The sequence below is a fragment of the Harpegnathos saltator genome, unplaced genomic scaffold (assembly GCF_003227715.2).
Source record: "Harpegnathos saltator strain DR-91 unplaced genomic scaffold, Hsal_v8.6 scaffold175, whole genome shotgun sequence".
Classification (NCBI taxonomy): domain Eukaryota; kingdom Metazoa; phylum Arthropoda; class Insecta; order Hymenoptera; family Formicidae; genus Harpegnathos; species Harpegnathos saltator.
Window position 1 is genome coordinate 122,501 of NW_020229956.1, and position 25,055 is coordinate 147,555.

Here is a 25,055-nt window from a genome sequence, read left to right on the forward strand (position 1 = left end):
CTACTGCTAGACGTACATCAAATTTTTTCTTCTGGCTTTCTCTCTCTCTCTCACGCGTTTGTACCTTCATTCGGAGCGGGTAAAACGCAACCGGTAACGCGCGCGCCCTCCACCGGAAGTACGGCTTTGACAAGTGCGTCCGAACGCGCAATGAGTGTCGGTCGGTTTCGCGGATAATAACGGCCTCGTGTATTCGTTCGCTCGTGTAGTCTTCTCTCTTTTGCGCGCTCGTTGGCTCGCTCTCGCTCTCGTTCTCTCTCTCTTTCTCTCACACAAAGAACACACACGCTGCTCACTCAACCCGGGCCTCTGTCTCTGTCTCTCACCTTTCCGTCTGACGCATGGCGTCCCTCGCTCCCTCTGTCTCGCTCTCTTTCGTTCGTCGGTCCTATCCGTCCGTCGGTCCGTCCGTGTTTCTCTCTCTCTCCGCGGGTAATATCGCTGCTGTCGTACCCGTTTCGTACGCGGCGGCCTCCGGTGCGGGACGACGCCGACCGCCGTCGAGCAACACACGGGCGTGGACGCGCTCTTTCGCGAACGGCATTTCACCACTGTTTTGTATCGTGTACTTACCACTGGGCGAGCTGTGTGACGTGGCGGCACGCGCACGAGCGCGGGGGCGGCCTTTATTTTCGCGAGCGAAATTCACACGGTGTTATATTAGCGCGCAGGACTGCACCCCGGTAAATACGAGCACGGTCACCACTCTTGTTTTTGGTATGCCAGGAATGATATAAAGAATCCAGACAACGCACACGCCTGCTGCGCAGCCGGTCTGCGCACACGCTGACACCGCTTAGGCGGCCGCGGGAGAAACCAGAATCCGATCGTGACCGACGACGGCCGAAGCCACACGAAGCCGACCGACTGTCCAATCCTCACAGAACGAACCCCCACTTTACCTAACCCCGAATGAACCCCGCACCCCGCGTACGAGGTGGATCAGTCATGTCACGCACGCAATAGAGGTTGGATGGAGATTCGCCCGCTTGCTTGCTCCTTCGTTCGTTCACTCGCTCTCACTTGCTCGCTCGCTCGCTCGCTCGCTTACTCACTCGCTCACTCACTCACTCGCTCACTCACTCAGTCGCTCGCTCGACCGTTCACTCTCTCGTTCCGGATTCGAGGAGCACTTGTTGAATTTCAGGGGTTGCATTTTAGGCTTTGCAAATGAGAGCGTTAATAAATGAGAACGTAACGCATCATCGCGGCTCCGAGAGGAAGCTCGTACTGGTCAATTAACGCGTCTCTCGTGCATCCCGAGTGACGGATGTATGGACAAATTAAAATGCACCATTCGCTGCATAACGCGCGAAATAAAAACACGGGGAATGTTCTCTCCTCGTTTTGTCATTCATAGCGACGTGAATTATTTCCAAACACTGGGAGGAATACTTGAGTATTTTGCGATACACTCAGCGCCTAGTTAGATTGGCCAGTAACGTAACGCGTAATATGGTATCGCATATTTATAACCGTAATCGGCAATTAATTTATGATTCATAAGCTCTTAATTTGCCTCTGTATAATTATAGCGGATTTCAAAAGAACCGTTCGTTAAATATGCATTTAAACAGGCTGATTTGTTTGGAAAAAAAATATTCTCGCGTATCTTACGTCAGCAAACTAGATTTGGCATTAAATATGCAGAATATCGACGAATATTACGTCAGCCACACGCGGATCAATCTATATCTGTTTTCGGAAATAATTAATGCGCGTGTTTAGGAGCAGAGTGTTTCGGATAAGATACAAGACGGAATCCATTTGTACGCTTAATGGATTCGAGGGACCATCAGCTGGCTGCCGCAAAGGGAAACTGATTCGTTGCAAGTGCATCGGCTTAAGATTGTCTGCTGACATTTTCCCAGCTAAACCGTCCCCGACCGGCTCATTGTATTCTCATTCATTCATATTATCCAAACTTAAATCATACTAGTGTACCTTCAATTGTTCAAAAGAATGAAATGCAACATTTCCCACGAAAATACAAAGTGCAGGTAGACTCGAGACTGGTCACACAAAAGAGATGCACATATGCGTTTCGAATTAGTGTATCCAATTTACCGTTTGCCTCCTATTTAGTATCGATAGATTTACGATTATAAAATGCAAGCAAAAATGTGAAATGTATTTTTATTATTGTTTGCTTGCGCAAGAGATAAATAAATAGAGAGATTTGTCTTCTCGATTTTTACTCCTCTTCATTAAAATCTCTTTCCCCTTTTGTTCCTCTAAAGAGACCTCCCATATGATTTCTGTATTACATTTTGTATTACAGTTGCACCGATACACGAAAATGATTCAATAAACGACGCGAACAGCCTTTCGAAAATATTATTATACGAGAGTACATCGGTGTCCCAAAAAAAAAGGAGAAAAAAACACGACGTAGATTAATAACGACAATGTCAAACAAGCGCGCTCTCCCGCGAACCAAAACACAGCGTACGAAAATAATGCCCGGAGCTGTTAACTTTTGCGACTCGTACAAAGCCCGCCGTAATTAATGCCTTTAAACGTTTGCCGCGCAATGAGCTCCTTTTGTCGGTCGGCTGCATTGTGCCGCACAAAAGTTTACAAACGGGCCAACGCGACGTGGCAAAGCGCGACGCGAAGGGGAGGGGAGGGGAGGGACGGGACACGGGACGCGTCGCGTCGCGACGCGCCGCGCCGCTGGAGCTGGAACGTTGAAACGGGGGTTTTGGACGTGGTGTTGTGTGCGCCGCACGTTAAATGGAAACGGCAGCAGGCACCCCGATTTCGCCCACTTCGCACGCTTTAATTACTTAATTACGTTAACGCTCGATTTCCGCCGTTCGAACTTCTGCACGCGGCTCGTCGCGCGAAAACGAGTCGCTCGTTTTGGGCGCGACCTTCCGCTTCGCACCTTTGAGCCTCGCGCGGGTGTAACGCGATCGCAAAATATATATCCTTAAACGCGATAAGCGTTAAACTTGCACGGGTTTGACACGGGAAGTATCAAACTCCGACTCGACGATGACGAATGCCTACGTCTTCGACTTCATCGCGAATTTTGCCAAAGGACTCTCGAGAAGCTCGATGACGAACGATTTCGCGCAATTCTCCAATTACTTCCACGCAATGCTCGCGCAAGCAGGATGACCGACGAAAGGGATCTATTCCGGTAATCGGCCGAGACTCCCGTTAGCCGCCGATCGATTCGCTCGAACTCCAAGAGCTTCCTTTATTCCGGGGCGCGCAGCTATCTCTGCTGACGTAACCTGAATTTGCGGTATCGGAAGCACACGTAGTCGCGTGCACACGTGTCGTTGGCGTGATAAAAGGCGAGTTATAACCCGATATCCGTACGTCGCGTTCTTTTCTCTCTTTGTCGCGAGGCTCCAAGAGATCACCACGCGCAACTACACAATAATAGAAATATATAATAACAGAAATTCCGTCAAGTACTCAAGATTCGCAAATGCGATGGCGCGCCGGCCGACATCACGCGTTTCCCTAACGGTAATCGGAGGAGACGAAGGCGCGAAGGAGCTTTAATATCATAGAAAAAGAACGGTCGAGGAGCGGAGAATGCGCGCGCGGAGGAGCTTATCTCATTTGAATGCGCGGGAACCGCGCGCGGCAGGACTCCCTCCTGCCGGTCGCGATCAAATTGACAATTATCCCGCTCTTTATGCCCTGCCACTTATTCGAGCTATTTCGACCCGGGCGCACACGGCGCGGCCGCGGTATGCCGCGGAGCCTATTTAATCGTCGATAGTCGCAAAGTCGTAAAACTACCGCGCGACTGCCGTCGCCGGTGCTGGTTCGCGTGACGTTCGCCGACGATAACTAATTACGAAAGAGCTGGAACAATGACGGCCGCCGTTCCCGCCGCGCATTCGGGAAACCGTTACGCCACCCGGGGGATCGCCGCAACCGCGGATATTTGGAGAAAGAAAGAAATATTTATATACATATATCTGCCGGCTCTCCATTCTCCGTTCTCTGAAAAATAGCGTCGAGCGCACACGCGCGAGATTTCACATTATGCAACGATGCACTTTGCATTCGGTCGTGTATCTGCTGACTTACCTGTAGGTTGACTTGCAGATAGGTTCATCGACACAGCGCGTCGGCGCTCCGCACCTGACTCCTGCAAGAAATCTGCAGCGTCGTCGAGTCGGCATCACGAGTGTCCTTCCGCGCGAGGAGCCCGATGTACACGCCTGCAAAAAAGAACAAAAAAAGAAACAGGTGAATTAAACAAGAAGCGGTTTGCAAAATTACGTGCATACGCTCTCTCGTCTCGTTGCGACGCCGTTGCGTCTGTAATAAACTTAACACGTCGAGCACGAAAAAGGAATGGAAGCAAGTTTGGAAGTGTGGCCAGATCAATTCTCGACGATTCAACGATTGGAAAGTATACGCAACTTTTGACGGAAATTTTCGTCTGCCGCTACTATTCTTTCTTTCGTAGGAATCTGAGAGCAACCGTAAGAAAACGTTGATGAACACTCGTGCGCTCGTGCGACGAGCGAACAATGCGCAGAGAGGATTAGCAGAAAGTCACGATGTGTAGCTCTTGTCACATCGCACAGTCGCAATTGGGAACGGCCGTCGACACGGTGTCATCTCGCACGAGATGCATCCATTGTACGCGTATTGTTTGGAGTTGCATCGTCTGTTAGTCGGAGGGATAGCTAATCCCAGTCCGCGTCTAAATTCGTGACGTCATAACAATGCTCAGCTTGGACATTGCATTAACCGAGGCAAGGCCCAAACACATCGTACAATTACGGTCAAAATTATAAGCACACGTGCGATAATACTGGTTCGTCGTGAAATTGTAGAGAGTCGTGACATCGCGACCTGCCATTCGTAATCGATTGCTCGTGTAATCAATTAATTGCGTAATTTGGTCAACCGCAGAAGTGCGAAGTTTACAGTTTAGATTTTAAGAAACGTGCGCTCATGATTGTAAACTGTTCATGACCTTTTGTGTTCAAAACATAATCAACTGTTCGTATTCATGGGGATCATTATCTAATCGTTCCGTCAACATTTCTCCTTGTACGAAACAAATACAAGTACCGATTGACGAATAATCTGAGATTTACGAAATTATATTCATCATCTACTAAGTTACGACGACGGATTATGAATGCCGACTTTAAGCATTTCAAGCATCTCCTCGTCATCGGTAAATACGGCAAAGTGTCCGTTAAAATCGGGATCCTGCATAATAAATGATTTTACACACCTTGAGATGTATGATATCCACTCGGATATCCCACTCGCGTAAAGACGACGATTCGGTTATACACGTGTTAAATAACGCGATCCGACTGAATGCTCCACGAGCCAGCGAAATATTTTAATCACCCGACACGAACACGATAATCAACACGATACACGCGTGTTCCGCGATACGCGTATTGCTCGCCGGCTCGGGACACAATGAAGACATGCGAAAAAGTGCGCGACGCACGTCCGTAAGTTTGACCGTGAAGATCTTGAATGTTTAGGCACGCAATTGTTGTTATCGTACGGCCGCTCAATGTCACACGACGGCGGTGTTGTACACTTTTTCACGTATAACCGAAAATTTCTATTGAATGGTTAAGATATTTCGTTGGCCTTTAAATACTTCATCAAGTTCTCTCTCCCTTTCTCTCTCTCTCTCTCTCTCTCTCTCTCTCTCTCTCCCTCTCCCTCTCTCTCTCTCTCTCTCTCTCTCTCTCTCTCTCTCTCTCTCTCCCTCTCTCTTTCTCGTCGACATTGCCTAATTAACACGAATTTCCTCTATTAAATCGCTGTACGTGGGAATGTCAGTGCCACAAAGAAGCCAGGAGCAAGATGCTAGATCGAAGAATCAGAATAGACGACGCAGGATTCCGGCACATGGACAGTGATATATCACGTGTTTTCAAGTATGCAAATAATTAATAATTTTAACTTGAGATTATTGCGATAATTATGCTTGGAATTAACGCTGTATAAAATGGCGGCTCACCTTGTGTCGTCGACACGATCTCGCAATGGGGAAATTTCTCGTCGCATTTTTCAACGATATTTTAGCGACGACGCAATTTTATTGTCAGTTTCGCGACGTAGCGCCTTTCTTCTATCGGCATTGCTTTTATTTAAAAAGCGAAGAATAAAAAAGAGAGAGAAGGGGGGGGAGGAGTGAAGAAGGCTTTAGGTTCGCCCCATACTCTGGGACTTCGCGTCGCCCTCATAAACTTCGAAAACATTTCTTATGAACGGTGGATGTTCCGCGGGGGTGAGATTCCTGGCGGGTCTTATCATGGCAGAGATTTACTCGCAAGGACCGTGAGGTATAAAGTATTAAAATATCACGCGAATGGCGCATTTGGAAATTCCTGCTGCACCTAAAAGCAGGGACGCTCTCGCGATATGAGGATCTCCTCCTCTAGGCGGAATTTCCTCGCGGTAAGCAACTTTAAATTATTCGTGTTTTTACTCAGAGACTTTTAGCGCACATACATCGTTTTCTATTTTCTTTTATTTTCCCCCTCGTAAATGCCACTTATGATTTTATTATTTCCTACGCGTGCGAATGTGTGAAATTCGTGTGAAATTGATTACACTCTACGAAAAATATCGCTGTCGCGAAAACGATGGCCAATATCGATTTCAATGTCAAAAATTAAAAGATTACGAAAAGAGACATCAGGGAATCGGCAAATTTTGTCACGGAAGGATTAATCTTAAACCGCTCAATTTATAAATCAACAGTCTTTGCGAAATCTCACTCTACTTGCTCGTTTGGCCGATATCTCAGGCGAAGGACGCAATACGAGAAGTCAAGTTCGAGAACGCGGCGCGTGGATGCCTACGTTGCCCTTATTGTATCCGATCCTGTGCAAACGAGGACAAAGCAGCGACGGAAGAAGACGCAGGGGATGCGACGAGGTGCAGAGGAGAGAGCAAGCGTGGGTGCGGAAGGGTCGAAGGGGGCGCGAAGCGGCAGGAAGCTGCGGCAGGAGGGCGAGGAGAGACACGGCGCGTACCTCACCTGGCATACCGGGAGAGTATCGCGACACATTTTGATCGAATTCTTCTCGAGATCGGGGAATGCCGGTATCTCCTGTAGATATTATTACATATTTAGGCGGTACGTGGCGAGCGAAATATCTCTCTTTCTCTCTCTCTCTCTCTCTCTCTCTCGTTCTCTCTGTCCTCATCTATCTCTCAGTCTCTCTCTCAGTCTCTCTCTCTCTCTCTCTCTCTCTCTCTCTCTCTCTCTCTCTCTTCCTCTTCTCGCCTCGGAGAGATAATACACTTAGAGACGTATTCTCTCTCCTCTCTTCTCAACGCGGCGCGCGCGGGGCGTACATATCTGGCTCACTATACTTGCGCCACGCTGTATCCTCATAGCTCTCTCTCTCCTCTCAGACCTCGAAGGATCGCAGTTCTGCGCGATATCCTGCATATCTCGGCATACCGTCCCCGTCGTTTCCGACATTGTTCCCTCGGCCCGCCCCCCCTCCCCCCCTCGGCCCCGACCCGGACGCGGAATAATCCCACTCGTTCGACGTCTACCGGGCCCGGCTTCCCGGCCGGATTCCAGTCGATTCTGGTACCGAGCTTGTGCAGGGTGAGAAGCCCCGGCATCGGGCATGATAATTGGATGCTTTTCCGCTCGCCCATCCTTCCCTCCCCGACCCCGTCGCATCGTCGTCTCCGAAAAAGCGCGACGAAGAAAATGGAGGGAGCGTATTGATGGAGCCGTTGAAAAAAGCGCGTCACGAGGGTACAAGCTGGTGGTACAAGGTACAAACCGACCACACGATAGCCGCGGGAATTCCGTATCCTGCGGGAACATACGGGTATAAAGAGGAATGCCGGAAAAATTGCGCTCGCGTTAGAAAAGGTCTTTCTCACTTTTTTCATTGTCTTATAAAATAAATCTTTGGACTTGTGCCTCGTTTTCGGCTATCGATTATTGGCAGCCATATTTCAGTCGTTTTCATAACGAAATATTTCTCATGTAAAGTGCGCAAGATAAATAACGATCATTAAACCCGCAATAACCTCCGGAAAAGGATAAAGATAAGTACGAGATACTCGTATGAGAAGTTGGAGACTTTAGGTGACTGATAATCCTCTATAAAGTTTCTCATGAAAAATGAGTATGTTTTGTGCAACTGGATTGGAAAATCCCGGCATTAGGTGACGCGATAAACAGCAACTCGTAACATATTTTCGTCGCAACGTTATACCGCAACGACCGCGGCGCGTCCACGTCGATCACGCGCGTTCACGTTGATAGCCTGGTAACATCGAAATGCGTTTGTTGAATATTCAATGTCCAGTATCCGACCCCGGCAAACACGACAGCCATAAGCACTGGATTCTATTAGCAAACAGTCACGAGAACAATGGTGCGTCGATGCGATTCCGTCGATATTACAAGCGGCGAGTCGATGATCGAGCCGATAAATGCCGGCCACCTTCCTTCGGCACATTTCACGGCGAACGTCCGCGCAGGATACTATTCGCATGTCTAAATCCGTAGAACGTTCCTGTTCGTCCGTACAATTCCCAGGATTGTTACCGCTCCGAGAGACCACTTGCTGTTACACTCCTTCGTGCACGATCGGCTGCCTTAATTCGCATCGAGCGCTGTCCCGCATCGTAGCGCGTGAGTAGAAACGATCATACGTCAAATTCGAAACATTCGAAATGTCTCCGGGCTCTTTAACCCCTCAGCCGCTCAAGTCCCGCTCAAGTCACGCTCGAGTCAAAATCGAGCCGACCATTCGACCAAGAAAGTCTTTTCGTTTAAATTATCGCTGATTTCTTCTTTCCCAGAGAGAATCAATTCAATCTTACAAAACGCGGCTTCTCTAAAGTGCAGAAACCAATGTGCAGAAGCTGTTCGACTGTAGAAACGAAAACAGACATCTAAGACTTGGAAATTCGCGCGATAGGTGCCTCGAAACGTTCCGGATGCGAAAAATGCACGCAGAAAGCATGTCCGACATCGACAAAGACTTTTTCAACGCGTTGGCATTGCTGCACTCAACTGCGGAGAACAGCACCGAGGAACTTCGTCGGATGCTGGATGCTTGCATCGAGAGAAAGCACGGCCGCGGAAAGACTCTGGCCGCCAGGATGCCAAAGAGATTTCTGCACAACATCGAACTGCACGACGACGCGACTTCTGCGACGCGCACCACGATGAGACGCGAGGTCGCGGAGGGTTCCGGGACTGCTTCTCCCTTCGCGGTCGATCTGACGGAAAACATTGCGAGCGGAGGAACATGTCGAGCGGTTGATGCAAAAGCATTCGAGGTCGCTTACGAAGAGTGTTGCAACGACGAGGACGTCCCTAGGATCTCGATTCCCGACGAAGGATTATCCGTCGACGGAGCCGTGTGCAAGGTTCTCCTCGATTTAAAGTTCAACCGGCTCGTAATTCGCGCTCGTGACTGCTTGCTTTTACGCGCGAGATCGCGTCCGACAGTCAGGATCGTTAACGAGTCACCGCTAAGTGCGGGCTAACGACGAACTGATGAATTAATGAATTTTAATAATTTTAATAATTAATTTTCTATATGGCGCGCGCGCACAACAATCGAAGATATGTAACGGAGCGAAGCTGGGAGCGTTGATTTTGCTGGAGTGTCAAGAGTGTCAGGAGGCTTATCATCCGTTGTGTCATCAACCTCCGATCGTGGATGTCGACGTGTACGATCCTAGATTCGTGTGGCGGTGCAGACGGTGCGTCGACACGTCATCGTCGTCGGTGACTCCCTCGAAAATTAAAGTTATGGGAAAAGGTTACGTGGACAAAGTTCGACAAATTAACGTCGTCGAGGAAAAAAAGAATGTATCAGGATCGAAGACGCTCGGAAAAAGATGCGGCGTTTCTCTCGGGAAATATGGTACGCATCGCAACAATACGAACAATACGCAACAGTACGAATAGCGACAAAATATGCACGGTACTGCACTTTGGTAAATATAGCCGTTTTATAAAAATTCCAACCTCTTGTAGGCATCTCTCACCAAAGACGATGATTTGTACAAGGGCAGAATTTTTAGGTTAGATTCGTGTGATAAAAAAGTTGAATTTACTCGAGTGTCTCGCGAATAAGTATAAAATATTTTACAAAAGTCAAATATTAACTATAAGCAAAAATTACAGTATGGATGGAAGTTACCTGTCATTCATGATTTGAACTTCTCATACAGTCGACGTTACACATGTATCATTGAAGTCGATGACACTTAAAAACATGAGCGATCAAATTTAAACAGCAGAAGAACGACCAAGAGTGCCAGCTAATAGCTGGCTAAAAGTTGAAATTAACCGGAATTGGATTACTCACCGACGGGCATTCTATTAATGTTTTCTCAATTTTCGTCGTTTTTCCCGTTAGCGCGCGTATCAGACACACCTATTATTTACTCATTTATAATACATATAAATTGATCTGGTAGGTTAATTCACGTGATACGCGATGTGATCGACCGTTACTTTGATAATGGCGCCTCCGCGATAATGGCGCCTCGAGACTGAACGTAAAGTCGCGTTCGAAATTAAAATATTTCGTACGTACCGCCATATTTTCTGTTAACACTTCAATGTGCTGTACCACAAGTAACACTTTCTGTGCCTGCGATGAAACGAATATCCCGACGACATTGGCCGACGACAGAGCAATGTCGTAATTTGAGAAACTACCGCAGACGAGAACGATCGGAAGATAAAATTGGTAATAACCGAATGACTCACCGATCAATTTGCCGACAATGTCGTTGCCTGCTCGCCGCCGGTCGCTGCATCCTTCGACCACTCGCTTATTGTTATGTTTACTCGCTTATCGTTCACGTAATGGACGCTCACTCGATGCACGCTTGTTACACGGATGCACATCGACCGGAGAAACGCGGTTGAGCGTTATTCTGCGGAGGCGACATACGGCGATCACTCTCGTCACTTTCAATCAATTCCCGATAATGGCGTCACTAAGACTAAACGACGCCGTCGTCGCGTATCGGCGTGAAGTTGCATTCGTAACTCAAATTTTTCGCACGCTCGGCGTCATAGGTCGAGCTAGTTTCTCTTAGCGGCGCTGCGCTACACTTTCTGTACGTGCGAGGAATCGGGACGAAATTAAGCGTTATATATTTGAGGTCTCACGAGAGGAAGCGAGAAAGCGCAATAATACGCAAGGAGATACGGAAAATGTAGCCAAGAGAAATACACAGTGCGCCACGACGATTGTATTTCGATTGATACGTATTTCGGGACAGCAATGTTGCAATTACAGAAACGGCAACCGTGTCGTGAGCGTATGATCGCGAAAGTTGAGAATAACGATAGCCACCATACCTATTCGTCGCCACTGTCGCTGACTTGTCGCTTAATGTGATGTCTTGGGGCCATCCATTCGTTGTTATGCTTCTTCGCTTATCGCTCAGATATTCGACATTCAGTCATCGCTCGCTCGTTGCACGGATCCGGATCGATGAGAGAAACACTACCGACTATGATTCTACGGACTAATCGCGACGCGATGTACGACGACCGCTCGTCATTTCGGATCACTGTCGATAATGTCGTCACTAGAATAAACGACAGTGTCGTTATGTTATACGGCGTGAAGTTGCATTCTAATTTTTCTAATTTTTCGTACGGTCAATGTCGTACGGTCTCGGGCTTGTTTCTCTTAGCCCGCTCTAACTGCGCTGACGTCACACACTTTCTGTACTCGAAATTGTGGATGAGCATATATTTGTCGCTTAATAGGAGGAAGCAGGAAATAGAGATCGTGCAGAGAGAGAGTATAAAAAGTGAGACTGAGAGAGATAGGTATATCTCAACCGTATACATACCTCAATATCAATATCTCCGCCGTTATTTTAAAGGAACAGGATTATAATTAGACAAGCGGCAACCGTCACGACCACACGATCGAAACTTGAGATTAATGACAAGAGATTATTTGCCAACTCATTTACCGCTAATGACGCTGTCGTCCTCCTCCTCGACCGTTGCATCCCTCCGGACATTCTCCTCCCGTCGCACTTATTCGCGGACATTCAACGTTCTCTTATTGTTCTCAGATAAAAATCGAAATCGATCGGAGAAACACGGCTAATCACGATTCCGCGGATTATCGAATGCGATATACGGCGACCGCTCGTCACGTCGAACCACTTCTCGTCGCTGTGTCGCTGGACTATGAAATCGCGATCTATGGCGTGAAGCGCGCAGCATCGTTTGAATTTTATTCAAATTTGAAAAAACAACTATTTTTCCTTTTGTTACAAAAGTTTGCTGCAAAATATCCAACTTTTTGCTCTGTATAATTAAAATATTAATTTTCACGTTTGAAAATGCCAACATGCAAGTGCAATCATTAACATGTCATTAATTTTCATTACCGCGATGCTATAATGCACCTGCCTTACGTATTACTTCTCCTTCTACTCTCCTTCTTTTCGAGACCAAGATGTCTTCTGTATCACCGTCGAGCGTCGATGATCCTCATTATCGTCCGGTTATGACCGGTAGGATTGCTTATAAATCAAACAAATGAGATATAAAATCGCATTCCTCGCTCCATCTTAAATAGGCAAAGTATTAATTTGACGCATAGTTGCAACAATCGAGGAATATTCAATGTAGCATTTTTGCGCAAAGCAAAGGTCGCTGTAGACCCGCCATTCAATTGCACTGTATTATTCTGAGATGTTGCGTACGCAAAATAGCGACAAGAATTATAGCTTTCTTTTTTTTTTTTTTAATTAACGTTTCATTCGCGAAATCCCGTGCTCTGAAATTATATTTTCGTTTCGCGCGTTAAATGCGCGCTTGCGTACGTATCGCGGAATGAGGTCTTGGAAAATGCAACGTAAGAACCGCTTTGTCATTGATAAATAAGCGTTTATATAAACGTAAAACCTGCTCGGTCCAGTGACATTAAAGGCGTCAACAAACTCACCCGTCCGGTCCGACCGAGCGTTCTACGCTACGTAAAAGGTGACATACAACAAAAATACATGTATAATGTTTGCAGATTCGGTAGGAAGCAGAGGCACGCAATTACGAGATTCTCCGTTGTTCGCGGAAGACTTGGCGGTTCCCTCGCAGAAGATTGGACTATCGTCCGTTTCGATGCAAACACGAAAGAGGATTGGATCTAAACTCTCCGTCATCCGCGCACTGACCAAATAAAAAGTACGCAGGTTAGATGAGTTTTCTTATTATTGCTTATATAAAAATGTCAGAAATGGCGTCGCTTTCAAATCCTGTTGTAAAGGTCAAGGACAAAAAGTGCAGATAACTTTAAGGAGTATAAATGTTTCTATAAATGTTAATGTACATGAATAAGAAAAAAAAAGATGTTGCATTTGGATCGTTATGATTAAAAAATATTTGCGGAGATCATTATGTGCATTTAAGCTATTAAAACGTGAGCTCAGCTAAAAGCTATGCTCGTTCTAAAAGAAAAAAAGGAAAAATTAAATCGTATTGTACAACATCGTTTATTCGGATAGATCTCAGTAAGAAACTAATGCTACTGTATTGTTGTGTATGATAGTTTTTATTTGACAATCGTTCGTTACGCGATACAAGTAGAAATCATTCTTGCTCGTCGAAACCAACTCGTTACAAGTCATCACATACAGAAACGCTTGAAATCGCACGGCATAGGGCATCACTCGCCCTATGAACCGATTACAAGAAATATACACTATATTACAGCGTCATGTTAATTGGAAATATGGAGTATCGGTGTGAACGTTACATCGAACCATGCTTGACCGATCGCGGATAGGAAAATACAACTATTTTGTATAATGAGGACGTAAAATCGTTAATGAACCACGAGAGTGCGAGGATACTCGAGCCTCCATCCAATTTTACGATATGGTCGAAGGAAGCAACTTATTAAATTCGGTCACCCGTGAGGACGCTCGAAAGTTCTCTCGTTCGTGTCACACGGTAGCCATTTGATCGCGCTCATTTATTCTCTACATTAAGGTCAACAGAGTTCAATTACCTTCGCCAATGCCGCAGGTTTCAGTTGGATTTGAAGCTCGATTACGCTCATTCTGATTTACATGATACACAAGCCGCGGCGGATAAAAATACGGTACCAGAGAGACGTTGGGTGTAATTTCGTTTTCTATATCATAAAAGTTTTGCATTCGGTTGTCTCGAAATTCGTCGCAAAAGATAAAAATACGTATACATGTTACATAAAGTAACGATATCTATCGGGACGATCGCGCTTGCTTTCGATAACGGATTCTTCTCTCCCTTTTCCTCTTTTCTTTTCATCTTTGAGAAAAGTGTTATTAATCCTGACTCCTTCTTTGAAAAAATTTTCAAATCAGATTAAGGATAGATTATATTATTAATTAGCTAGATTTACCACTCTCTAGTATTTGTCTGATTAATCAATTCTCTACTTTAATGATAATCCCTAAGTACATAAATTTGCTACTCGATTCATCGTTAAATACGAGAGTAGAGAGATGATTCGGGAAAACAAGTTCTGTGATAATATACATTGGATTACGTCTTGATGCACGTGCGATGTCTTATAAATCGTATATTAAAAAGCTCGTACTTGCATACAAGTGAAACGTAACGGAATTTGGGAAATTTAAGAAACAACGAAGAGGTGGGCATCACCCGGTGAAATCACCCGGTTTTAAGAAAAAACAAAATCCAGACTGCGTAGAACTGTTTGTGCTTATTATCACAGAATTGTCAATTGCCCAAACGGTTTATACATATCGCGAACGTATGTAGTTCCTTCGTCAGATCGTAGCGCTTTATCGATAATTTCGATATACAAATGACAAATTGGAAAAAAATGTTTTAGTAGCAAAATCATTTCAAAAATACGAGTCGCAGAAAAATAGCTGCCACTCGATAGTGAGTATTTGTGTAAAGATTTAGCTTCAAATTTTTTTTCTTTTTTTTTGCTTTAAATTGCCATACTAATAAAGGGTGGGAAAGTCGTCATACCATCTTTTTTGTTTTTTGTTTTTTTTTCTTTTCAACGTGCCATTGATATTCACTTTGTCATTTGTACTAGATGACTGTGTGTGTCGTGCTGGCGTTATTTACAGCAAAGGAAGAGTTTCGAGTGATAAAATGTCTCGACAGATATGTTTAATTATTATCGCCAATTTGTGTGACGAGTTTTTAAATATGTCCCTTAGAACATTCACCCTCAAAAAAGCCTACCAATGTGTAGGCAAATTTTTACATTTCGTGGTATTAAAAAAATATTTTCAGAGAACGCGGATATAATGCATCGAATAATTTCTTTCGCGCTTTTAACACTTAAATCTCGTCTTTCGCTATTTCTTCTCGAATCATTCCGAGAATGTGCTAATATCTTAATAATAAATTCAAGAATATCGATCGAAGTCGTGATTGTAAAAGAGACTGTTGCTAAATTAATGCTTATCAGCACTCTTCGCGGAAACATTACTTTGCACCAGTAACGTTCGCAAAATTAACATTGGTTATACATATAAATATATATATTTTTTTTCGTTAGTTTCGAACACATAACTTTGAAACCTCTCCTCAAACGAAAAATCCCAACGCGAGAGGAAAACTCAGTTACCAAAGTTTCTCATTTCGTTATATTTTTATCTTGCAACTTATTTCTGAAGATTTACCGCTACACTTCTAGAAAATTTTCTTACATACTATCAATTTCTACTTATATATAAGAGACATTCAGTATATAACTTCTTTTGACAAATGACTCGTGCCTTCGATATCCCCTTATCTAAAACACATGCAAGTTGCATCAGAAATTTAAGCGCATCTGCTAAATTTAATTGCAGTTTTTCAAAAGGATGCAAAGTTAATTTTTCCTGCGCGAAGAAACCTTTAATTACACACATTATAATATTTATTTGAATTAAGAATTAAAAAGAGAAAAACGCAGAGAAAGATAATTTATTTAAGATAAACCACAATGGTGAAAATATTTGCAAAGTGAATTTGCAAGTGAAGTTTACTTGAGACTCGTCCAAATATCCATCAAGTGCCACCAATAGCAGATGCAATTTCTGGTGCAGTTGTACATGTATTCCGAGAATGCTAACGTAGACTAATGATCCACCGGAAAGAACGTTCCATTCTGATCAATGCCAGCCGTGTTGGCATTCTCTAATATTCATATCCCTTTACGAGAATGAGAAATTTGCATTATGCAGAAAAAATTGTCAATTATTGCTACGAACGTTTTTAGAGAGCAGTGGTCGCAAGGTGATTGCTTGACAAAGCGTGAGATACAAGTGATCCGGTAAAGACCTTTCGAGACTGTTACGTATTAACATGCATAACGCGCGCATCTCCATATGAAAACCCGTAGAGTCCACGATATATCTGTAGTGCGTAACTTGGCACTGATTAGCGTCCGACAACGGTCTCTTCTCGGTCAATCAAACGTGACTACCGAGTGCATTCGTTCTTATCGTGATGTGTGACGTAGCGGTACAAAAACGACCCGAAGTATTTATAATATACAGTAGGAACCGTCAACAGATATTATGCTCGCGTTACAGACCGTTACCCCTTCTGTAATAATCACGAAGACCCTCTGCTAAGAACTGTGATCTTCGCGCTATTGGCTACTCGCGACAAACAACAGATCTGCTGAGAAACTAGCGATATAAATGTTTGCTGCGACGGTTTGCTGTTCTTTTTTCTTCTCACGATAACGATATACAAGGAACCCTAACAAAAACTCCTCATATCAAAATACGCTACAGAGTTCATGTCCGTGTGTAAAAATGTGCAAAAATGATACCGTTGAACTGCGAGTGCTATCTAGAATCACACTGCGACTATCGGCGACTCTTCTCAACGAAATTAACGGGGGTTTCAATCGTAAGATCTGATAGAAACTCTCATCGTATGACAATTCTTCTTACAAATATGCATGAGAGATTTAGATATCGATCTTATCTCGAACGCACGTCCGAGTGTGTGTTCACGTGTGACGATATTGTATCGAGTAATGCGGCTACTTTGAATGAATTTTGCCGGTGTTTCTCGGTGGTTGTTGCATTATTACACTATCGTAATGCTATGTGCAAACATAGGAGCGATTATTATTATCCTACGTTTGCAGCACGTTAACGCCGAGCGGAGCTGCTTCGTGAACATTAGCGTTAACATCTCGAAATCATCTATACAGCGTGTGAATCGACCTCTTACAAGACGAGTGAGTAACTTATGTTGACGTGTCTACCGTAAGATTTGCCAACAAGACGCAACTGTACAATGTCTTTGTCATTCGACGCCATATGACGCACGTTCATTTCATGTACGTGCGATTGTCTCAAACACTTTGCAAAGTCCATCTGACGTAAATGCAGCCTACAGTCTATAATACAATTCATGACAATCTATAATATAAATAAAGTAAAAGAGTACCACAAAGCGCGGATAAAAGATATTGCGACTAGAATTAAATACGTTCGACTAGAATTCTCACCTTGCAAAAGTTTCTATAAAAAGAAGATTTAAAAGTCTTTTATACAAGTAATCTCGCGTATCGCGCAAGTAATAATATTCAACTTACGACAACGTTGATTGCCGTTTGTACATAGGATAGTTGCTTAACCACTGTGTATTCACTACATCATAATCATATATTCCTCTATTACTAATTGATATTAAAAGGCCGTTACGTATTTCACCGTTCGGAAAGTAACCAGTGCCGCATTTTGGAAGCGCTAGAGATTTTCCTTCTTAATTTTCGTTTTCAAAATCAAATCCCTGATACACTCAGGAGAGAGTACTTGCTGGCCATTGCAATCGATAGCGCGAGAATGAGGGTAAAAGTAAAGATTAAAAATATGCTGTTTAAAATGAGTATTCGCTCGTCTCGTCAGAAGCAAATCAAAATGATGATTCTCGACGACAGTGCGCGATGCAATTTTGTAAATATCACAACAAGAAAGCAATCGCGAAATTGCGCAATGTCACATGTTGTGCCGAATGTTTACCTCTCGAGAATCGGGATTTATAGCACTTCCATATAGAGGCAATAGGCACTTCAGTATGACGATGAGAATGATGAGTTATCATAAAGGGTTAATCTGTCTTTGTGGCGGGTAAACCGTGACCTACGACCAGTTGTTCCATCGGAAAGTCCAGAACCACGGTGACGTGAAATCCCATGTTCGCGAAAGCTATCACATACTCGCATAGCGAGAACCAACTAAATGCTGTTCGAAATTGTAACAAATATTATTATCTTCTTCTCTCGCGGATATATCTCGTTTACGCTTATATCTTATTGCTCCGATTTCTTACCCAAATCATGACACAGCAGTCGATGTTTCAAGAAAAAGATAATAAGACCGATTGTACTGACAAGACTCATTACTAAGAGTGCCTGTTTGTACTGAAGACTTTGTGCTTTTGGAGTTATTAGGCGACCCAATCTTACAGCGGTCAGCATATACATGAGCGAACTAATCATGAACACTATGAAAATTTTTTCATGCACCGCTGAAAAAGATTGCACATCGTTTGTTAAAACCGACACTGGAACTTTTATGCTTTTATGAATATTTTACATATGCTTGTGCTATAATGCAGCATGTTATAAAATGAGCGACAGATTCTTATAAAATTGCAGAGTCACACTTACAGTAATTCTCCCTATTAGAAACATATGTTACACCACTCAAAGCTGCTACCTCGGCAATGTTTAGCCAGTAGCACAAATTCAGGAGCCTACTCCCCATAATTTTTAGAGGCACATCTTCAATGCTTTTAAGTATGTTGTAATAGTAGGAGTGATAAACACTGGCTATTACCAGTCTAGGACCAATATGTAATGCTATGCTAACACGCCATAGATATCTTTGGGGAGACACACCAGTAATGGCTGAGATCGATGGAAGGATATTGTAGACCTGTAATGAACATATAGGTGTGAATCTTATTGTTACAGACATTGTTTATTCAATGACGGCATGTATAACAATTTCGCTTACCTTACAATGAGTTTCATGAATATCATCCTGTTGGAATATATATGCTGTGACAAAACAGAATAACAATGATGCAAGTGGTAAGCCAACTGTTGCCAAACACAGTCTCCTAAATGATAGTGCAAGATATACATAAATTTTGTTGCTTCCCACATTGTTCAGTTCCATATTAGCTGCACTGTCTAACATTCTGGCATTTGTGCGTGAAGCAACAACATATGACTCAGAATAATGCTGAGTCAGACTCTTGTGCGATACAGGTACATTGTGCTCTTCTTTAGAATCACACAATCATCCTTGGTATTATTCTATGTGCCATAATAACCCTAATATAGAGAAATTACAAATTAGTTTTTATTCACACATATAAGTAATATCTTTGAAAATTGCTCATCAGCAATTCAATTAAATAGACAAGCTCTATTTCCTAAGAATCAGCAGATATTATGATAGCGTAGGATCTAATTGTAGAGGGATGATACATTCTGCAAGCAACGACTTCCTTGATAGAGATAAATCTGCACAGCAGCATTAATAACTAAACATTGCCTCTTTTTTATCACTTTGTAAATTGTCTGATGAAGAATATAGGGTTTATATCGCGCAAATGCAGACAAAACGTGCAACAAGCGCATCTAGATGTACCAAACTATCTATTTCACCGATACGGTATACAGAAATGCGTTTGGTGCAGAATTAAATTATATAATACGTAGCGTTATATATACATATCTTTTTTACGAGTGTGAATTAATTTCTACCACATGTACTACATGTTAATAACTCATTATCTATCGCAATTGTATCGTACTGTGTCGACGCTACTGATTATTTCCGCGATTGATTTTACAAATAACCTACTTCCTCTATAAATAGCGAGCAAAAGGGCGAAATCGCGGCTGCGAATGGGACTGTAACCGCCCTTGGGACTTTACCGTGGGCGATTTTCCGTATGCTTCAGCGTTTGCGTTATCGGAGCGTCTCTATTTCGATGGGTCGCGACGAGGAAACGTCAACGTGCGCAACTGTCAAAAGTAACGACGATTATAGGAATGCGCAATGCCGAGGCACTGCAGACTGACGCCCGCTAATGAATCGCGATCACGGTGAATCACAATGCCGGACCATTAACGTATAAGGAGTGGTAGAAATTATAATTGAGTCACATTGATGAGGCGAAAGATCGCGTAATTTACCTTTTTTCCGCCTTACAATTATCGTTTCGTTCACCACGAACGTTCCGATCCCTCTTTGTGATGTATACAACGCCGTGTACATATACCGACCGCACTCCCCACACTGATACTTTTCTCCCGCCTCTCTCGCTCGATGCTTTTAGCGGAACTTTTGAATTCATTGCGCACGATTTACGAGTAAAGGTTTCTTTCATGCCAGTAAATATATGATCTTTCTCTATCGAAATACCGTTTGATTGATTACTATTCAAATTTAAAATTACTTCAATGATGCATAAGAAAAATGTTATATTTAATTTTATTTCATACACATATACATGAACGTAATTACATTTCTATTTACTACGAACTCGATGTACTCGTTCTTTTGGCCGATCTTCTTCTTCCAATTCATATTCAATTTCCACCCTTTGTTGCTTTTGCTTTTGTACTTTTCCTTTCTTGACAACTTTCGGCGTTTTCGTTCTCTTACTCGTAGATGGTACTATTTCCTACATAACGGAATATTGACGATTTATATCAGAACTCGAAATAGCAATTTTCTCTCAAACCAATGATTTCTTACCTCAATATCGCTTGCTTCAGATTCAAAGCTGTCTGATAATTCAATTTCTTCCTTTTGTCCTGAGTCACTATCTTCGTCCTAAACAATACATTTTTGTAAATGAATTATTCTTTGGCGAATGATTTATTTTTTTCACTTACCATGACGAAATCATCGTCGTCGTCATCGTCATCTTCATCATCACTTTCAGCTTCAACATATTCAGGACCATTTTGTTCTGCTTCCTGTTCATCTGCTTCCAATTCCATTTCTAATTCTTTTTCAATTTCCTTCTGTTGTTCTTCTTCCTGCTCACTTTCTGCCTCACTTTCACCATCAATTTCAACAGCTTCCACAGCTTTGTCAAATACTCTTTGTGGAAAGTTGTAAATATCATTGTACTGAAACATATCAAAAGCGTTATACCTCAAAGATATATATAAGTATTAAAATTATACACATATACGCTAATCATATTACCATCCCCTGTTTTAATCTGTCCATAAGTTGCTTTTCAATTGCAGTTTCTAATCTGGCAGCAATTAAAGCCTTCTCTTCCCTACGTCTTTCTCTTCTTTCAATCTTTCTCTGAAGAGGTACAATCTTCTTCTGCCGCCTTAATTGAAGTTTCCTCATACGGATGAGATACTGTGTGATCTTGACAAACCTATGCTTACATTTTGCCTTTATAAAACTAGGCCAGTAGAGCAGGTTTTCATTTATTTGCTGTATTGCTTTTTCAAAGTTTCTGGATAGCTTGACTTTTTCCCACATGTTTTTGGGTGTATGTATTCTGACAAAAGTTAATGCATTATATGTAAAAACATTTTCTACATATATATATATATATATATATACACAGAAAGATTTTCATGTATAACAGAATGACAATCAAATAAGAATTTGATGACAAAAATAATATTTCTGTTAGAGAAACTGAAATTTCTCCAACCATTTGTTTCAATATTTATATATATTAAAACTTGGTTGGTGAAATATCTGCAAACAATTGACTGAATAGGAACTTCATAATATTCTGTTTTTGAAATTGAGTTTTGTCCAATCCATATATAGGTAACAGGAAAAATCCAGTTATATTAAAACAAGTTGTTTCTTCTATCGATTAGAACAGAAATTATCTTATGATTACCTTTCTGCTGTTCTCATATAAAGATAAATAACACCGTTTTCTTCCCTAATTGTAGCATATTGACTATTTGCAAGAGGGCACGCTGCCCTGCTGCATAGCCCTGTAAGATTATATTCATTCCTACAAAACTTCTGGGTTTTTGTGCTGCAAAGTACATTATGAATTTTATAATTATGAATTTACAAGTCATAATTTTTTTAAAATCCACTATTACTTAGCTATTATTAAAATATGCACTTACTTTACTTTAAAGGAACAAAATGATTTATTAATAACACTCCACACAACCTGTAAAATCAGATTAAGATTACAAAATTATCGTTACAGCTTAAAATATCGTTCATTTTATTTTAATTCTATACTTACATCGTCATGTTGCATTTTGTTTCACTATAGTTTTTTTTTATAAAAATAAATTATCTCACAGTATTGTGTGAATAATCTGTCCTCTGCGTGCTATCAAGCAAACACGTGTGTTTTAAGAATATATATCCAAAGGAGAGATGCCATGGGCCGCTTTTAGCCAATCCCAGTGTGAGACGCCCTCTGTACAACCGTGCACATGAACTACGATGCCAATGTCCACGATTTTTTTCTGATTTCCCCCATCACGCACGCACACATAGTCGGCTCAGTTTATCCGTGTGGATCACGCGCTCGGTAATCGTCAGCGCGCCGAGCGACAGAGAGATATCATTCCCTCCTTTTCGCTCTCGTGTTCGCTCAGCGACGCGAGCGAGAATATCTTTCCCTCTTTCTCGCTCTCGTTCTCACTCAGCGACGCGAGCGAGGAGGGAATGATATCTCTCTGAGCCGGCTATGTGTGCGTGCGTGGTGGAGGAAATCAGAAAAAAATCGTGGACATTGGCATCGTAGTTCATCTGCACGGTTCTACAGAGGGCGTCTCACACTGGGCTCGGCTAAAAGCGGCCCATGGCATCTCTCCTTCTTCTCTCTGTATTCAAAGATTTGATAAACCATTTATTTCAACAGGATGATCCAGAGATGGCAGCAGCGATACAATTTCAAACCACAGTACTCGTTGGTAAAATAGGAACTTGGAATCGCCATACCTGGCCCGCCATTTTCTCATCGTGTTTTCGGTTCCGGAGCTGCAGTTTGATTCTTCGATATACTGAAAATGGATATTTTATGTCGGTAAGTATAATATATATTGATTAATTCACGTATTCTGTAGAAAGTTAACAAAAAGATTTTGTAAATAGATGTTTTAACGTACTTGAAGTTATTTTACTTTCGGCGTAAAGTTCGACAAAGAGAGAAAGAAAGAGAAGGAACGAGAAATGAAAAGAAATACAATTATGACGGAACATTTTATATTAAAAATAAAAACGTTTTACTTTGCGAATCAAATACATAGCGAAACATTGATGAATCTCATTCCACTTGGAAAAGATTATATTTGAGTCGTATTTGTATCGATATCTTGAACATGAAGTAATTGTCAGCAAGATATAACCTCTCATTCCATTATTGTTGCAAAAATAGAAAGAATAACTGTTGAAAGACAGTACGGGTTGTGTAAACAGCTATCGGGAATAGCTATTAAGTACAATTCCGAGAATGATGTCGGAAGGGTTGCTTATCGCGGAAGCAGCATGCATCCCCCCGCGAACTAATCACTGGATAATGGAGAAATTTATATTCATGCAGAACGCCACGTTGTCACCGCCTCGATACTTCCGTGACTCTCCAGCCATAGCTGAGTCAAGTTTCTTAATTAAGAAACCGTCCATCTCTCTCCGCTGCCTCTTCGTCTTGCTGTATCGGTCTCGCAGATTTACCACGACGACACGAAGGACGTGAAAGATTTCGCTCTTGGTAAGGTAAGAGAAGAATTAAATAAGCACTCTATCGATCTCGTGTAACGAGTGGTAGTTATCGCTGCTGGATCTTTTTTTCTGGATAACTTCTTATAGTATTAATGAATATATAATGAATATATTTTACGCGTTTACTTTTTGAAATCACCGACTGCAAATATTAGAAAATCGAAAAAATAACAATTTTTCTAAAATAATTAAACGTCAGGAATCAAAAAGTTCTTTGGTGCCGACGTGGATACATTGCGGTGTCTCGACTAATTTTAAATCGAATAATGACTTCTCGCGAATCTTTTGTCGCGGTAAAAGCTTCCCATCTCTACATTAAATAAAATTTATCCAGGACGAAAGAAGCGCAAATTGAAAAGAATCGGTGAGAATTTACTTCGCCAGCTCGTTATATTCGTTTACACGCTACTTCTTCGGCTACACGTGTTTCTTTCATCGGGTTTCTCATTATGGAATCTCATTCGATTTAAAGATAGTCGCCGACTGAGAGACACGCGCGTCGATACGTAACTTTGATACGTTGACAGTCGAATATCCAGTAGCTGATGCCAGCATCCACGTGTGCGGGACAATAGTGAAAAACGGAGGCGGTGAGCGCGCGCGGGGAAAGACACAAAACACGGTGCGTATTCGCGAGCCCAGGGGCGTTTGCGCGTTTCCAGGCACCCCGTTTTCGAGAAAGAGAGAGAGATAGGAGAAGAGGGGAAGGGAAAGAAGAGAAAGAGAGGAGAGGGGGAGGAGAAAGCGAGCGAACGCTTCCGCTTGATCGCCCACATACATTTTCGTTAAAACGCGCGTGTTCCGTCCGTTTCATTAATTTTAATGCCCGCCGAGCCCGTTCTGTTCATTTCTGCGCAACATATGAATATACCCGGCACCCGCACCCTCTCTCTTTCGCGCGCGCGCGCGCGTGCGCGCGCGCTTTCTAGTCGCTCTCTTCATCCCTGCGAACGACACGCGCGTTTGCTGTGCGTGTATCTGTGCGTGTTACCGTATATATTTGTGTGTACGCGCGCGCGCGTGTGATGTGTATGTGTGTGTGTGTGTGTGTGTGTGTGTGTGTGTGTGTGCACGCGCGCGAGGCTGCGTACGCGAGCGAGCAACGAGCTCGCTCATGCGAACGCGGTCTCCTCCCCCTCTACCACCCTCTCCTCCCACGGGTTGGTTGATATTAATTAATAATCAGAAACAGATGCGGCCTCAGCTCACGCCGCGCCGCGCCGCTCTGCTCTGCGCGTTTCGAAACGATAATTATTTAAGTTCCTCCTCTCTCTTTCCCGCCCGCTTTCTCCGTCTGTCTCTTTCTTTCGCTCTCT

The 25,055-nt window shown here is 43.0% G+C and overlaps 4 protein-coding genes and 1 long non-coding RNA gene across 11 annotated transcripts in view; 2 read left to right on the forward strand and 3 right to left on the reverse strand.

The window, feature by feature from the left end:
- The window catches only part of scalloped (TEA domain transcription factor 1 homolog scalloped), a 133,391-nt gene extending 122,446 nt beyond the window's left edge, over positions 1-10,945 (reverse strand). The window contains exons 1-2 of one of the 4 annotated variants that reach the window (XM_025297399.1): positions 10,736-10,945; positions 4,060-4,193 (exon numbers count right to left, since the gene is read on the reverse strand). In XM_025297399.1, the coding sequence (XP_025153184.1) occupies positions 4,060-4,087 (28 nt within the window). In that variant the 5' untranslated portion in view covers positions 4,088-4,193; positions 10,736-10,945. Of the gene's footprint in view, positions 1-573; positions 929-4,059; positions 4,194-5,227; positions 5,393-10,735 lie in introns of those variants that run through there. The other 3 variants (XM_025297398.1, XM_025297401.1, XM_025297393.1) reach the window with 3 other exon arrangements.
- On the forward strand, positions 8,968-9,925 carry LOC105181917 (integrator complex subunit 12). The gene is made up of 2 exons (XM_011139003.1): positions 8,968-9,378; positions 9,578-9,925. The coding sequence occupies exons 1-2, from the start codon at positions 8,968-8,970 to the stop codon at positions 9,923-9,925; spliced, it is 759 nt and encodes a 252-aa protein (XP_011137305.1).
- Positions 10,946-13,014: 2,069 nt separating the features above from the next.
- On the forward strand, positions 13,015-23,706 carry LOC112588221 (uncharacterized). The gene is made up of 3 exons (XR_003112692.1): positions 13,015-13,186; positions 22,880-23,044; positions 23,561-23,706. It is a non-coding gene; the product is annotated as an uncharacterized LOC112588221 (long non-coding RNA).
- Positions 13,533-20,384, reverse strand: LOC105181856 (post-GPI attachment to proteins factor 2-like). Of its 4 annotated transcripts, none has more exons than XM_025297383.1 (6): positions 20,193-20,282; positions 19,932-20,021; positions 19,000-19,322; positions 18,651-18,918; positions 18,311-18,508; positions 13,533-18,222 (listed from the first exon to the last, which is right to left on the reverse strand). In XM_025297383.1, exons 3-6 carry the CDS (start codon positions 19,183-19,185, stop codon positions 18,089-18,091), a joined length of 786 nt encoding a protein of 261 aa, XP_025153168.1. In that variant the 5' UTR covers positions 19,186-19,322; positions 19,932-20,021; positions 20,193-20,282; the 3' UTR covers positions 13,533-18,088. The 4 variants fall into 4 exon arrangements, with proteins under 4 accessions (XP_025153168.1, XP_025153167.1, XP_019696342.1 ...); XM_025297382.1 differs by having other exon boundaries at positions 19,858-20,021; positions 20,193-20,259; XM_019840783.2 differs by lacking the exon at positions 19,932-20,021 and having other exon boundaries at positions 19,000-19,105; positions 20,193-20,384.
- Rbm13 (RNA-binding motif protein 13) lies at positions 20,473-22,389 on the reverse strand. The gene is made up of 7 exons (XM_011138892.3): positions 22,253-22,389; positions 22,128-22,174; positions 21,887-22,030; positions 21,217-21,529; positions 20,898-21,137; positions 20,758-20,835; positions 20,473-20,683 (listed from the first exon to the last, which is right to left on the reverse strand). Exons 1-7 carry the CDS (start codon positions 22,265-22,267, stop codon positions 20,528-20,530), a joined length of 993 nt encoding a protein of 330 aa, XP_011137194.1. The 5' UTR covers positions 22,268-22,389; the 3' UTR covers positions 20,473-20,527.
- Positions 23,707-25,055: the final 1,349 nt, after the last annotated feature.